This window comes from Pseudoliparis swirei, chromosome 15 (assembly GCF_029220125.1).
Source record: "Pseudoliparis swirei isolate HS2019 ecotype Mariana Trench chromosome 15, NWPU_hadal_v1, whole genome shotgun sequence".
In the NCBI taxonomy this organism is placed as follows: domain Eukaryota; kingdom Metazoa; phylum Chordata; class Actinopteri; order Perciformes; family Liparidae; genus Pseudoliparis; species Pseudoliparis swirei.
This window is the reverse complement of record NC_079402.1, coordinates 17594887-17608917: the sequence shown is the minus strand read 5'-3', so window position 1 is coordinate 17608917 and position 14031 is coordinate 17594887. Positions and strand designations below refer to the sequence as shown.

Sequence of the window (14031 nt, the reverse complement as noted above, 5' to 3'; positions counted from 1 at the left end):
AGTCTCAAAGTTACCCACCCAAACCGACATGAATACGGAGAGAAATACACGTTAGCGTATTTGTGTTGTTGTTGCTCTCTATTCTTCACCACGGCATTTTCGGACTTTGTCGATGACTTGGTATCACATTGCCGCATAGAGAAGCTGCGCACAGGCAGTGTTTTGGTGATCTAATGGGTGGAAAGAAGAAGAAATCGGCGTTATTACAAGCGGCTACTTCAGTGGCCCCATCAGCAGCAGCGGGCAGGACTGCTGCGGCGGAGGATCCGACGAAACAGTCAGCCAACAACAAGCCGGTTAAGCCAGCGAAAGAGAACAAGTCAAAAGGTGATAGTATGTGGCTACTGGTTTCATAGGAAGAAGAAAGAAAGAAAACAACGTCACAATGTTGATGTAGATATTTTCCAGGCTGCAGTTAAAGCTGTTCTATTTGAGAAGCGTCCATGCTGTTGTGTTCAACCCTGTATGCAGTGACTTCATCATGCACGTTTTGATGATATATATATATTAGTGTAGGTTGGTGCATATTTCACTGTAACACATTCAGCAAATGTAAGGGACTCAATGTAGTCCCTTACATTTAGCTCATTGTATTCTTATTATTAGTAATTTGTCAAGTACAAAATACCAACAACTTTAAAAATTCATCTTCAAATATGCCCCTCTCTCTTTTCTACATTTCATATTATTAAATTAAATTCAGTTTATTTTGTATAGCCCAATATCACAAATTACCAATGTGTCTCAGAGGGCTTTACAATCTGTACACATTGACATCCCTGACCTTTGACCTCACATCGGATCAGGAAAAACTCCCCAAGAAATAGGAAAAAAACATAGGGCTCTGAATGTGCAGTTGCCTGTAGACTGTTAATCATGTAATACACAGAATGCATATTTATTTAGCTCCACGAGCGTGTGTGTCATCATAAGATTTGAACGTAAAGCTGATTGAAACAATTAAAATGTCATTGAAGGCGAGAAGAACATGACACAGCGTCAGCATACATTGCTTTTAAATGACACATTTCTGTTTTTACATCCTCCAGCTCCAAAGACCTACAGTCTTGCAAACACTGCCCAGGTTGACACAGGTGGAGTCACAGACAAGTCCATTCTTAAAGTAAGTCCTTGTTTCAGCACCATAACGCTGTACTTTATCTGTCTCTCACGCAATCCCAAGCAAAGGTCACTGCTGAAACATGATCTTCCTATCTTAATAATCAAGTGTGTTTCATGCGGAAAAAAGCATTGCTAATGCTGACACTGAAGTGGATTTGACCCTTTAAAACAGGTTTCCATCCAAGCTGAACTGGAGAAGAAGATCATCAAGCTGATCAATGACTTCAGAGAGGAGAATGGGGACAAAGGGCCCATATCCGGCAGACTTACCAACAAAAAGTTGCTGGTAAAAACAAAATCATCTCTCTCGTCTCTCTCTCTTAGTGTGCAGATCTGTTTGTATTCAGGTTGCTGTTTGCTTGCAGGACCTGTACACGGCTCTGGAGAAGTTCAGCTTTAAGAGAGAACACATCGAGGAGGCCATGAAGAGCAGTGTGCTGTACGGAGGGGATCTCCACTCTGCTCTCGACTGGCTCTGCCTCAACCTTAAAGATGGTAGTAAAGCGTCAGCAGCCATCGCCATACACCTCTGGAGAACACAAGGCGGTTTTAAAATGTGACTTTCTTCATTTGCTGTCTTTACCCCAGAGGAGCTGCCGGAAGGTTTTACCCAGCAGATGCATGAGGAGAGTCAGAAGAGCAGGCCCAAGTTCCAGCCTCCTGCTCAGCAGAAAGCTGCAGCCCCGAGCCCCAAAGCGCCCAGCAACAACCGCATCGAGCCCACCCCGGTTTGTTTGTCTGTTTACTAGAGTGCGTTGGCTAAAAACCACGTGGGCTGTAACACTAAATCTAAACTTTGTGTTTACCAGGCCACAGAGAAGGATGAAGCTGCCAGCATGAAGGATTGGATCTTAAGGTATGCAGAGCAGAGCAGTGATGAGGAGGAAGAGGAGGAGGAGGAAGACAAAAGAGGGAAGAAGATACATAATCCTGAACTGGATGAAAAGTTCGATCCAGTAAGTAAAATGAAAGCAATTTTCAAGTTAAGATCTCTTTTTTTATAGGAATAAAGAGCAGTATGCTTATTCATGTTCCTGCCTCCCGTTAGATTAACTTTTGGGTTTATCATGAAATTACGAATACAAGACATTACATATTAATTGGTGAGCTTTAGAGGTATTAGTAGGTGGATGTTCTTACCCTCAGACAAAGCCAGGCTGTCTGTTTCCTGCCTCTTTAATCTTTAGACTAAGCTGAGGTACCTGGCTGTCAGACGAATATCACACTGGTATCAATTTTCTAATATTACTCTCAGCAGGACAATAAAGAACCATGTTTCCCAAAAATATCAAACTATTGCTTTTTTCCCCCTGTTATTTGAGCGAAATATGGATTTACCTCATTTCCACTCTGTAATTGCCCTTTTTCAGTTGTGCCAGTGGCGAAACCGTTAGCGTGCATCACATGTGGATGCCTGGTAGAGCTAACGGGATAATCGTCTCCCTCTCTCATTGTAACAATATGATAACAAGTGAAGTCTGAATGTTGCGTTTGTGTGAGGCGCGCACCGAAACTTTAAAGAGCAGACATCATATTTCTTACCGCACACATATTCCATCTGCTATGTGGTGTTAATTTGAATTTGAAGGAACTTGAACACAACATTATCTTCAATAATTCATATTTATATTAATAAGAGTGTAGTAGATGCTGCACAGTGTAGTGACCATGTGTGCCGTTTCTCGCTGTATAGAATGACAGGTATTTGGGCCTTACTGCGCAATTGTATGACGCAAAAGACATGGCAGCTGTTGCCAAGACCAAAGGAGACAAGGCGGGCCAGAGGATGGCACAGGACCGGATACGCATCATACAGCAGGGTGAGAGGGCTCTGTCGACGACTTGCAGACATTAAACAATGTCTTCTAACTCCCCTTTGACTGATGTGTCATTCTGTTTTTCAGAAATGAAGCCACTGGAGTCCCACCCTGTGTTCAACCCGGATCTGAAGGTGGTGGACGCGCCTCAGAAGGACAAGAAGACGCTTCCTGCGAGCGAAGAAAAGGCGGATGCCGGCTTGAACTTGTTTGAGCAAGCTGAAAAGGCCCCTCCTGCGGCGAAAGGTTTGCATCCCTCTGAGCCAAGTGACTTCTACACAACACGCTCAAAGTGTTTTACAGGATGTTGTAATCATAAAACGTAACATACTGGGCTTCAAGGTGTAATCAAGCCCAACATACTGTTTACTACCACTCGTAGAGAGATCACATATCACCAACTATGGCCAAATCATATGAATCAGTATTTAATATATCCGTCCGTATCAAACCATTAGATACAAATGTTAAACGTGTTTTTTTCTAAGTTTGTATGTGAATGTTCGACGACAAACTAAAGAGATTCAAATGTTCCTTTTCTTCCAGCTCCAGTTGCGAAAAAGAACGAGCCAAAGGACATTCGCAATTTTGACTACACCGCTCGCAGCTGGACAGGAAAGTCTCCCAAGCAGTTCCTCATCGACTGGGTCCGAAAGAATCTGCCCAAGAGTCCAGCACCGGCTTTCCACAAGGTCGCCGCCGGTCGATACTGGAGATCCAAGTAAGTGTGTGTGTGCAAAAGACGTGTCATGTCATCTCCATGTGCTGAAACTCTCACACAACTATAATCATTTGTGCTGTCTCTATTGAAGGAAATAACCTGCACTAGTGGACTGTACTCTTATTTGAGTTTTATTTAAAACTCTGTTGTTTAGATTCGGCGTATAACTACTAGGACTGTCAGCGTTAACGCGTTAATCTATGCGATTAATTCGGCCGCGTTAACGCACTAAAATATTTTAACGGAATTAACGCAACTTTGTTTACTTCCGGTGTTCGTTGAAGTTTTTACACTCCTCTGAGTGTCAAACCGCGGCAGTACGGTTTGACACTGTTTCCGTTTTTTTAACAATTATTTCTCCGCGAAAATAAGGAGCAGAAATCAGTTTAAACTCGTGGATGAATCAGTCGGGTTTCCTCCTCCGCTCCTTCCTCCCGTCTCCCCCTCCGATCCACAGAGGAACCGAGGGGCGTCGTGTCGGGTGACGCGACGCGGAAAGAACTCGTCACACGAAACCTTCTACGTGATTGGTCAATCCGTTTGTCTGTCAACATTTTTGCGAAAAAAACAACCAATGAACACTCAGTAAATCACAAAGGACCTCCCACCACAGTGAGGCTCATTAGCAACCTGTCAGTCAGCGAACCAGAGAACACCGCACGAGGACAACTGAGCCTCATTATATACATACCTGCAAACTTGTCACCTTTCGGTGAAATTCACCGTTTTGAACTCAAAATAGGTCATCCACGTGAATCGTGGAGATCCGAAGAGTTTTTGTTTTTGGGGGTCACCTGGCCCGCTGCCGTTGAGATTGCAGTGAGACGCGGAGAAAAGTGTGAAGTGGTGCTCTTCGCAATAGAACATCTTTGATGGGACGTGTCGCGTCTCGGCCAATCAGCGTTCAGATGTCCACAGCGTTTGGGGGTTCAGGTTAGCTTGAATGTCAGCTCGCTACAACTGCTGCTGTCACGCTGCACGGTGTAGCGATGCTAACAAAGTACCCGTACGTTAAACACGATGTGATTTAGCATATTTTTAGTATCGATACTTCATTAAGAGAGCGATCAGAGCGCACGCACTGCTCCGTGTCGAGCTGTCTGCGCACACTGCGCTGCGCAGCGCTCACAGCGAGAGAAGTGGCGGAGCTTAGAGACTTCGGCTTAAAAAATAAAAAGATGCCAGAAGTGAAATGTTTCAGTCTGTAAAGTTGTGTAACTCTCCAGCTGCTCATCCTGATGAACTGTGGATCATCTGGTCAGAGACTAACGGCCTCATAGTGGATCATCAATGCTATGATGGAACCATGTAGTTTCATTCATATCTGGCTGTATGAATACTCATATTACTGTCATTTGTTAAGTGTTGAAAAAGTTGGTAAAAAGTGAACCATACAGATGTTTTATTTATTACTATTATAGTTAAATATACCAGTCTCGTATTTATGGTACCATATTGTTTTTATGGTATTGTATTGAATTCTGGTATCGGGTATCATGATATTTATGGCAGGTATGTAATATGTATAGAAGTTATAATATGAGTATCGTGACAAACAGGTAGAGACAGAACAGATTCAGGGAAAAGTCCATGAGGACTGTTCAGGCAACAAAAAAAGGAAGTTGGTTCATGAATGACTTTAACCATATTATATATAATGACAATGTATATTTGTTATTACTATCATTATAGGGCTGAGTCAAAGCGGAGGACCTTTTGTCTGTTTATTATCATTATTTAGATTTGTGGTCAGAACAATAAAATTACTGTAGTTGTGGTTCTAAAAGCTTTGAGGCTTCAAACAACATGGATGTGGTGTGGTGACAACAACAACAAAAAAGTCACCCCCCCCCCCCCCCCGTTGTCACCTTTTTCACCCCTCATGAGTTTGCAGGTATGATATAGTGAGCTGAGATTCTTCTGGAATGTTTGATGCATAAACGTGGGGGTATGTGTCATATGCAAACGCCTTTAAAAGGTGAATTTACATTTTTTTGTAAAATGGAGAAAATGAGCCCAGGCTCCAGAGGGTGAACAGGACATATTTGAATGTCAGTCAGTTTACCAAGGCCACTGGTTCTGCTGTTGTCTAATGTTAAAGATGACAGGACCAATGGGGTCTCAAATATACTTCTTTTATTTTTACTCATCTGGATGTTTCACTGAAGAAACAATTTATCATCCACAATATTAAATACCTCGCTGGCACTTTATAGATAGGAGCCTCTTTGAAAACACAGCTCTGTGTGACGTTTTGTCTTTAAAAAGAAGAAAAAAAAACTTTTAATCGCGATTAATGAATTTCAAAATGTGCGATTAATTAGTTAAATTTTTTTCATCGATTGACAGCCCTAATATATATATATATGTGCATGGGGAGGGGGAATCTAAAATGAAGAAATAAAGAAATAATAAAAATTAAATATATTTTATTTATTATTTTTTTCATAATATATATACGATAAAAGTATTTGCATATTTTTTTTTTTAAAGTTAAAAAAGTGTTCAGCCTCAGTTGTTGCTTTACTCAGTGGAGCCCGTACTGCTCTCGAGAGGCTTTCTTTAAACCCTGGGCTCGCACTCGACCTGCAATTACACCACATGCGCTGTAGGGGCCAATCTGCCCCCTGGAGGCCAATGTCGCCGCTGCACGCTCCCTATAGCCATGCTCGCAGGTAGGGCTCGGAGCCGTGGGTATGTACTGGCCCTCCTGAGCAGCGACAAACTGATACCCTGGCCGAACTACAATATGACAATGTGTTCCAGGGCTATTTATAGTACTGCAAGGAATCACCGTTCTCAGTCACGGTGCAAATATTGTAATTTTTTTTTACATTTTTGTTGTTGTTGATGTGTGTGATATATTCCAGAGCTCACGGTCACTTCGCAGAAACCGTCCGCACATTTCCCAATGCTTTAGTTTGAAAGTTATTTGCTTTTTGATGTGGCTGAGTTGGCTACCCCGGAGCATTGTGGGTAATGGTAAGGTCCACTCGGATTAGGGCTTTGTACCGAAGTACTGTTAGGATGATTTGGACCTTTTTTGGTGTTACTTTAATTCCACCTGTACTGCAGCAGTGAAGAGAAATGAGTTGCAGTGCCGTTTCCAGCCACACCGACACGCTGTCGGACCGGTAGCTTCTGAAACGGCCGTGAACAGGTGGCCCTTTGAACACCAACTGAAAATCCGCCATCTTGGATCCACGCGACGCAGCTCCTGGTCGCTACAGTATTATTATTTTGAATTAGACATTATGATATATAATAATTCATATATTATATGTCACCCAATGTTTATGTAGTATACTGTTATTAGATATTATTAGATATAGTATATATAATACATATATTATTTCATATATATATATATTTTTAATGTATATATGTTAGGGCTGTCAGCGTTAACGCGTTAATCTATGCGATTAATTTGGCCGCGATTAACGCAACTTTGTTTACTTCCGGTGTGCGTTGAAGTTGTTGCACTCCTCTGAGTGTCAAACCGCGGCAGTCCGCCTCCTTCCTCCCGTCTGCTCCTCGGTTTTCACAGAGAAACAGAGGGCGACGTGTCGGTGACGCGGGGCGGAAGGTGCAGGTGACTTTTTTCTTTGCTCCGCCCGATGCGCGCGCAGACGCGCCGGCATGGAGCTCTGAGGCGCGCGGGACGGAGAGCCGAGAAGAGTGAACGACACGTCGAGACAGAATGACATGCTGCTGTAGAGACGATCAATAACAGACGTTTAGTTTAATAAAAGAATAAAGACGTCTTGAAGGAAAGAACCTTACATTACTTCTGCTGTAATCTGGCGCTATAGAGAACATTTCAGGGGGGCGGGGCCTCACCCTGATAGAATGGTGGGGGAAACACTGGGATGTGTCACATGCAAAAGCCTTTAAAAGGTGAATTTACATTTTTTTGTAAAATCGAGAACATGAGCCCAGACTCCAGAGGGTTAACATGACATATTTGTCAGTTTACCAAGGCCACTGGTTCTGCTGTTGTTCAATGATAAAGATGACAGGACCAATGGGGTCTCAAATACACCTTTGTTTACTAATCTGATGTTTCACTGAAGAAACCATTTATCATCCACGATATTAAATACCTCGCTGGCACTTTATAGGTAGGAGCCTCTTTGAAAACACAGCTCTGTGTGAAGTTTTGTCTTTAAAAAAGAATACAATTAAACAAGTGTCTAAAATACACGCTGTCTGAAGTGATTACTCGTTCATTTAGAAGATTTAGTTAGAAGAAAAAAAAAACTTTTAATCGCGATTACTGAATTTCAAAAATGTGCGATTAATTAGTTAATTTTTTTTAATCGATTGACAGCCCTCATAACTACAGCTGGAAATATTATTTAAAATACTTTGCATCCAACAGGGTGCGTGTGCAGAGGACTGAAGATGTTCTTGAAGTGTGTCCAACGATCCTGACGGAGGACAGCATGCAGGCTCAGCATCTGGCCGCCACACTGGCCCTCTACACCATGATTAAAGGACAGGTAAGACGTGTAACCGGGCAGACTTTCTCCCATTCTGATCCTGATGTTCCCGTAATAACTGCTGTGCCTCTCAGTCGGTGCACCAGCTCCTTCCTCCGACCTACAGAGACGTGTGGCTGGAGTGGAGAGACAGCGACCAGCAGCAGAAGGAAGAGAGTCGCACCGCCGCCAACAAACCTCGAGACCAGTTCATCTCCCGGCTGCTGACCAGACTCAAACAGCAGCAGACCCAGAGCGAAGACCAGGAGTTTGGATCTCAAGGCCAGCTGGGCCTGGTGAGTGCTGGGGATGAAGAGCCTGAAGAGTCCTGGGAGAACCTGGCTGGTCTCGATATTGGGGAGGCGGGTCAAGAACCGGAGGACAAGAAGGAGAAAAGAGGGCGGGGGGAAGGAGCTCTCGCGGCGTCCAGAGAGATCTTAATGAAGCTGAAGAAGTCCCCCATGGCCCACAAGCTAAAGGTAACAACACACGGCGTTGTACTTTAACCATATTAAAGATACTGAATCTGGAAGATGCACCAACTGAACCCGAGTAATTTCAACCTTCAAGGCCGAGCGAGAGCAGCTTCCCGTCTTCCAGCACCGGTATCGGGTCCTGGAGGCTCTGCAGCGGCACCCCGTGGTGGTGGTGGCCGGCGAGACGGGCAGCGGAAAGAGCACCCAGATCCCTCAGTTCCTCCTGGAGGAGCTGTTAACGGGAGGCAAAGTGGCGAAGCCCTGCAACATCGTGGTGACCCAGCCGCGCAGGATCTCCGCCATGAGCCTGGCCTGCAGAGTCAGCCAGGAGATGGGCTGCGAGGACGGGCCGGGGTCGAAGGTGAGAATACATTAGAGTTTAAAACCTGTAGCCTAGCTCTTGTATCCACCTGGATGCAGCCTGAGAGGATGCACCGTCACCCGCTTTAATGCATATGACTCATGTGGTTTCAGTCGTCGCTGTGTGGGTACCAGATCCGGATGGAGAATCAGTCTGGGGAGTGGACCCGCCTGCTGTACTGCACGACTGGAGTCCTGCTCCGCAAGCTCCAGCATGACAGACACCTCAGCTCCCTGACGCACATCATCGTGGACGAGGTGAGAGTCACCGCCACCCTGAGGTGCACTCAGTTCTTTGGAAGATTATGTTTTCCCACTAACTGCAGGTAGAGATTGTTTTGCCGGTTAGTAATGTGTCTCACACACACACACACACACACACACACACACACTGCAATCTAATCCCTAACTATCCACCGACCTTCAGTCGACGAAGTAAGTGCAAGTCTGTTTCACCCTCCATCCTCTCAGGTCCATGAGCGCAGTGTCCAGTCCGACTTCCTGTTAACCATTCTGAAGGATGTGGTGATGAGGAGATCCGACCTGCAGCTGATCCTCATGAGCGCCACGGTGGACTGTGACAAGTTCTCCAACTACTTCAACCGCTGCCCGGTGATCAGCATTCCCGGGAGGACTTTCCCAGTGGAGGTAAGAGCAGCTTGTGTCGACTTGAACACATAACTCAGCTTTCCGTGAGGTTTCGAGGGGCAAAGCGGCGGGAAGCAGGATATTTTCAATCTCGTGTTTTTCTGGTTTTATTTTTAGGTGTTCCACTTAGAAGATATCGTGGAGCAGACGGGGTACGTTTTGGAAAAGGACTCGGAGTACTGCCAGAGAATTCTTGAAGATGAGGAGGAAGTCAGCATCTCTATCACACAGAAAGGAGGCAAGACAGGCCAGCACCAGGTACTGTTGGCTCTCTGCAGCAGGGATGCAGGATGAGTGGGAGTGGATCCGTGCATGGTACCCACTGCCATCTGTGACAGGAGGTGATACTGAGGGACTCTTCCGGGTGGGACCTGGGTCCAGATCTAGACCACTTCAGCAGCAGGACTCGCCAGATGCTGCAGTACATGAACCCCAATAAGATCAATATGGACTTACTGGTCGACCTCATCGACTATCTAGGTACACGACGCATGCGTGTTTTCAGCCGGCACAAAGTACACACTCGTGCATGTTTAGCGTGTGTGTGCTAAACGTCTGTGTTTTTGTTCTCTGACAGATAAATCCCCACAATTTGCGGTGCTGGATGGAGCCATTCTGGTGTTTCTCCCGGGTCTGGCTCACATCCAGCAGCTCCACGACCTGCTCTCCTCAGACAAGAGGTTCAGGGACAAAAACAGGTGACCTACACAAAGTGATGTCATCCATGAACACTCATTTAGTACCGCAGCAGACACGGTACACTTCTTTGTTTACACTTGATAACCGGCTCTTTTAGGTACAGGATCGTTGCTCTGCACTCCACTCTCTCCTCGAAGGACCAGGCGGCTGCCTTCACAGTGCCCCCTGCTGGATTTAGAAAGGTACTTCTGAATGTGGTCTCATGAAGCATTGAGAAATGGAAAATAGAATAATAAAGGTGATGCCGTATGATTCAAGAAAGCCTTTTTTATAAAGCTATATTTCCGTTTAAATCATCGTAGAAAGAAAAATGACTTTGCTTGTTTTAAAAAGGAAATACATTTTTAGACTCCATAAAGAGAGTAACTAAACACATATAATCATTGATCCTAACATCCCTACTACTATGCTCTGCTTTGTGCCTTATTTAGATTGTCTTGTCGACTAACATAGCTGAGACAGGTGTGACTATCCCCGACATTGTGTTTGTCATCGACACCGGAAAGACTAAAGAAAATAAGTAAGGGCTCAGGAACCATATCAGGAAAGAATGTTGCATGTTATCGTATTTACTATGATTTTCTATTAAGTTATGCAAACATGGTTAAAAACCAACCTCATGTTGACGGCACTGGAAAAGTCAAAGGAACACTCGAGTCCTGAGAATACACGATCTAGGAACAATGGATAACTGGACCAGATGTCATGGCATCCATCCAATTGTTGTCGAGATATTTCGGTCTGAACCCAAGAGGTGGAACCACCAACAGATGGACATTCCCATGCCCCAAAAAAATTACCGCCTGGCTGATATTTACCGTAATGTGAAAACACAAGTGAAGAGTTGACTCCAGTCTCCTGTGTTTTTCAGGTACCATGAGAGCAGCCAGATGAGTTCCCTGGTGGAAACCTTTGTTTCCAAAGCCAGCGCCCTCCAGAGGCAGGGCAGAGCGGGACGCGTCCAACCCGGCTTCTGCTTCAGGCTCTACCCAAAGTTCAGGTATGGAGGTCATCGGTCATTTTGTAGAGATGGGAACGGAGAACGAGTCATTTCCCGTGATACGGTGTTCATTAAAAAAAAGACAATGCGTGTTTCTGGCCGTGTGTTGATCTGTTCCGCTCTTGTTTGACCCTCAGGTTTAACTCCTTCATGGATTACGCCATCCCAGAGATACTACGGGTCCCGCTGGAGGAGCTCTGCCTTCATATCATGGTATAAAACCAAACTCAGGCGCACAGACACATAAATAAACAAGTTCTACCACTGAGAAAACATTGTTTGTATCTTCTGTTCAAGGCGTTCTTTAAACCCCCCCCTCTCTCTCGTCTGGTAGAAATGTCAGTACGGCTCCCCAGAGGACTTTCTGAGCCGGGCCCTGGATCCCCCTCAGCCCCAGTCGGTCAGTAACGCCGTCAACCTGCTGAGGAAGATCGGCGCGTGTCACCCCGAACATCATCTCCTCACGCCGCTGGGACACCACCTGGCGGGTCTGCCCGTCAATGTGAAGATTGGCAAGATGCTCATCTATGGAGCTATCCTCGGCTGCCTGGAGCCCATAGTACGGCACACTGCCTCACACTGCCTGACGTCTCTATAGTAGGTGGTTATTATAGATTGCATATTAAGGAGAGATTTGTTTCAGGCAACCATCGCGGCGGCCATCTCGGAGAAGTCTCCCTTCTCCACGCCGATGAACAGGAAGGAGGAAGCCAACCTGGCCAAAGCCGCCCTGGCATTGGCCAACTCTGATCACCTGACGATATACAACGCATACCTGGGGTAGGAACGTTTAAAGGCTTCACTTCAAACACAGACTTTGGGTTTTTGTTATTTAAGAGCATTTTGGGGGGATTTCTAAAAGCCTCTCAGATTGATGCAAACTGAGCCAACGGAGTGTCGTAAATACAAAAAGTACAAATCAATGTGAGTCACAGGTTTTATCTTCAGGTCATGAAAAGCTTTGTATTCAGTTCCGTCAAAAACAGCCCTTAGAAGGTATTAAAATGTCTTAATAAATTGACTTAATAGATAATTAATGTCCGCCTTATTATCTTTGACGGATGTGATGGTGAAAAAGATATCAAATTGAATTATTTGGTCTTTACAAGGTTTGAAAAAGTCGTACATTTAATGAAAGCTGCAGAAATTCAGTAACAATCAGCATCAGGAAGCTGGAAAAAACTCCCATCACAAAGTCTGAAGAAAAGAAACAAATATTTGTGATATTATAAATCACTCTTAATAGCTCAATATCTTCCTCTCTGATTACCCATTTTTTTCTGTAGGTGGAAGAACTCACGGACGGACGGACAAAGATCGGAAATGTCCTTCTGTAGAAAATACTTCCTCAATCGCACCGCTCTCATGACAATAGAGGTAACGCACGCACACACACACACACACACAATCACATCATCTCCCCCCTCCACCTCCCGTCTAACCCTACGCGTTCGATCCATCTGCTGTCCAGGGGGTGAAGCACGAGCTGATGAAGATGATGGAGCAGGCGGGTTTCTGGTCGTCTCGCTCCAAGCCGCAAGTGGCGGTGGCGGCGGGCGCGGCGCTGTCCAAGCACCAGATCGCCGTCCTGAACGCCGTGCTGGCGGCGGGGCTCTACGACAGCGTGGCCCGGGTCCTCTGCACCCCCTCCGTGGATGTGCTGGAGCGGGTGGCCTGCACCGTGGAGACGCCCCAGGGCCGGGCTCAGGTCCACCCCTCGTCCGTGAACCGCAACCTGCAGACACACGGCTGGCTGCTGTACCAGGAGAAGGTAGGAGGCAGGAGGAGAGCGCGTGACGGGCGCTTATCTCCCGGTCGCGTCGGCGCTAACGATACGCGTTCATCCACAGGTGAAGTACACCAAGATCTACCTGCGAGACACCACGCTGATATCGCCTTTCCCCATGCTGCTGTTCGGAGGCGACATCGATATCCAGCACAGAGAAAGGCTCATCTCCCTCGATGGGTGGATCCACTTCCAGGTCAGAGGTCACCGGGGTTTGCGAAGCTGTCTGTGACTTTTGTAGGCCAAGGACACGGATCTTCTTCCATTTTTTAAAATTCAATCTATTTTGCTCAAAGGCTCCTGTGCGGATCGGCGTGATCTTCAAGCACCTGAGGAAGCTGATGGACTCTTTGCTGGAAAAAAAGCTGGAGAACCCGAGGATGAGTCTCGAAGGTGAGCACAAGCGACGCGATGCGAGAAATTCACACTTTTGTTCAACGTGCCCATGTTTGTACTGCAAAACCTGACGAATGATGACAGAAATGGGTCTAAATACTGAATGGCTTCAGTGTTTTCATCCATTCTTGACAATAATTGACAGACAGAAGGCATGTCGCTCTCTTCTGTTGATGAAGGCATGGCGAAGCAGGGCTTCTTTTATGTGGAAATGAGCTCAAACCTTCTTGTCTGCTGTAGGTGAGAAGACCATCCATATAATTCTGGATCTGATCAAATCAGAGTGATGTCGGAGCGGCGAAGGACCCGATCGCGCCTGAAGAACCTCCATCAATACCCTTTTCTGCCACCGTGGATGTGAACATCCTGAAGATGAACCAACGCTCACCGAGAACTCTTACTCACATTGAGGAGGACTGTATCGTATGAAAATGCCAAAACAAAAAATCTGAAAGTTGAAAAAAATAACAAATGTGGTGGAAATAAAGCTGTGTACATTTTTTATTGGAATCTTTCATTGCGTCA

At 45.5% G+C, this 14031-nt stretch overlaps 1 protein-coding gene across 1 annotated transcript; it reads left to right on the top strand.

The window, feature by feature from the left end:
• Positions 1-30: 30 nt before the first annotated feature.
• On the top strand, positions 31-14008 carry dhx29 (DEAH (Asp-Glu-Ala-His) box polypeptide 29). Its single transcript, XM_056432450.1, has 28 exons — positions 31-327; positions 1050-1123; positions 1295-1408; positions 1488-1617; positions 1711-1850; positions 1932-2078; positions 2816-2942; positions 3027-3185; positions 3486-3660; positions 8042-8162; positions 8237-8620; positions 8712-8978; positions 9092-9235; positions 9449-9625; positions 9743-9883; positions 9964-10105; positions 10203-10323; positions 10422-10506; positions 10756-10844; positions 11196-11324; positions 11462-11537; positions 11659-11883; positions 11968-12104; positions 12611-12701; positions 12796-13095; positions 13175-13306; positions 13407-13503; positions 13747-14008. Exons 1-28 carry the CDS (start codon positions 174-176, stop codon positions 13791-13793), a joined length of 4125 nt encoding a protein of 1374 aa, XP_056288425.1. The 5' UTR covers positions 31-173; the 3' UTR covers positions 13794-14008.
• Positions 14009-14031: the final 23 nt, after the last annotated feature.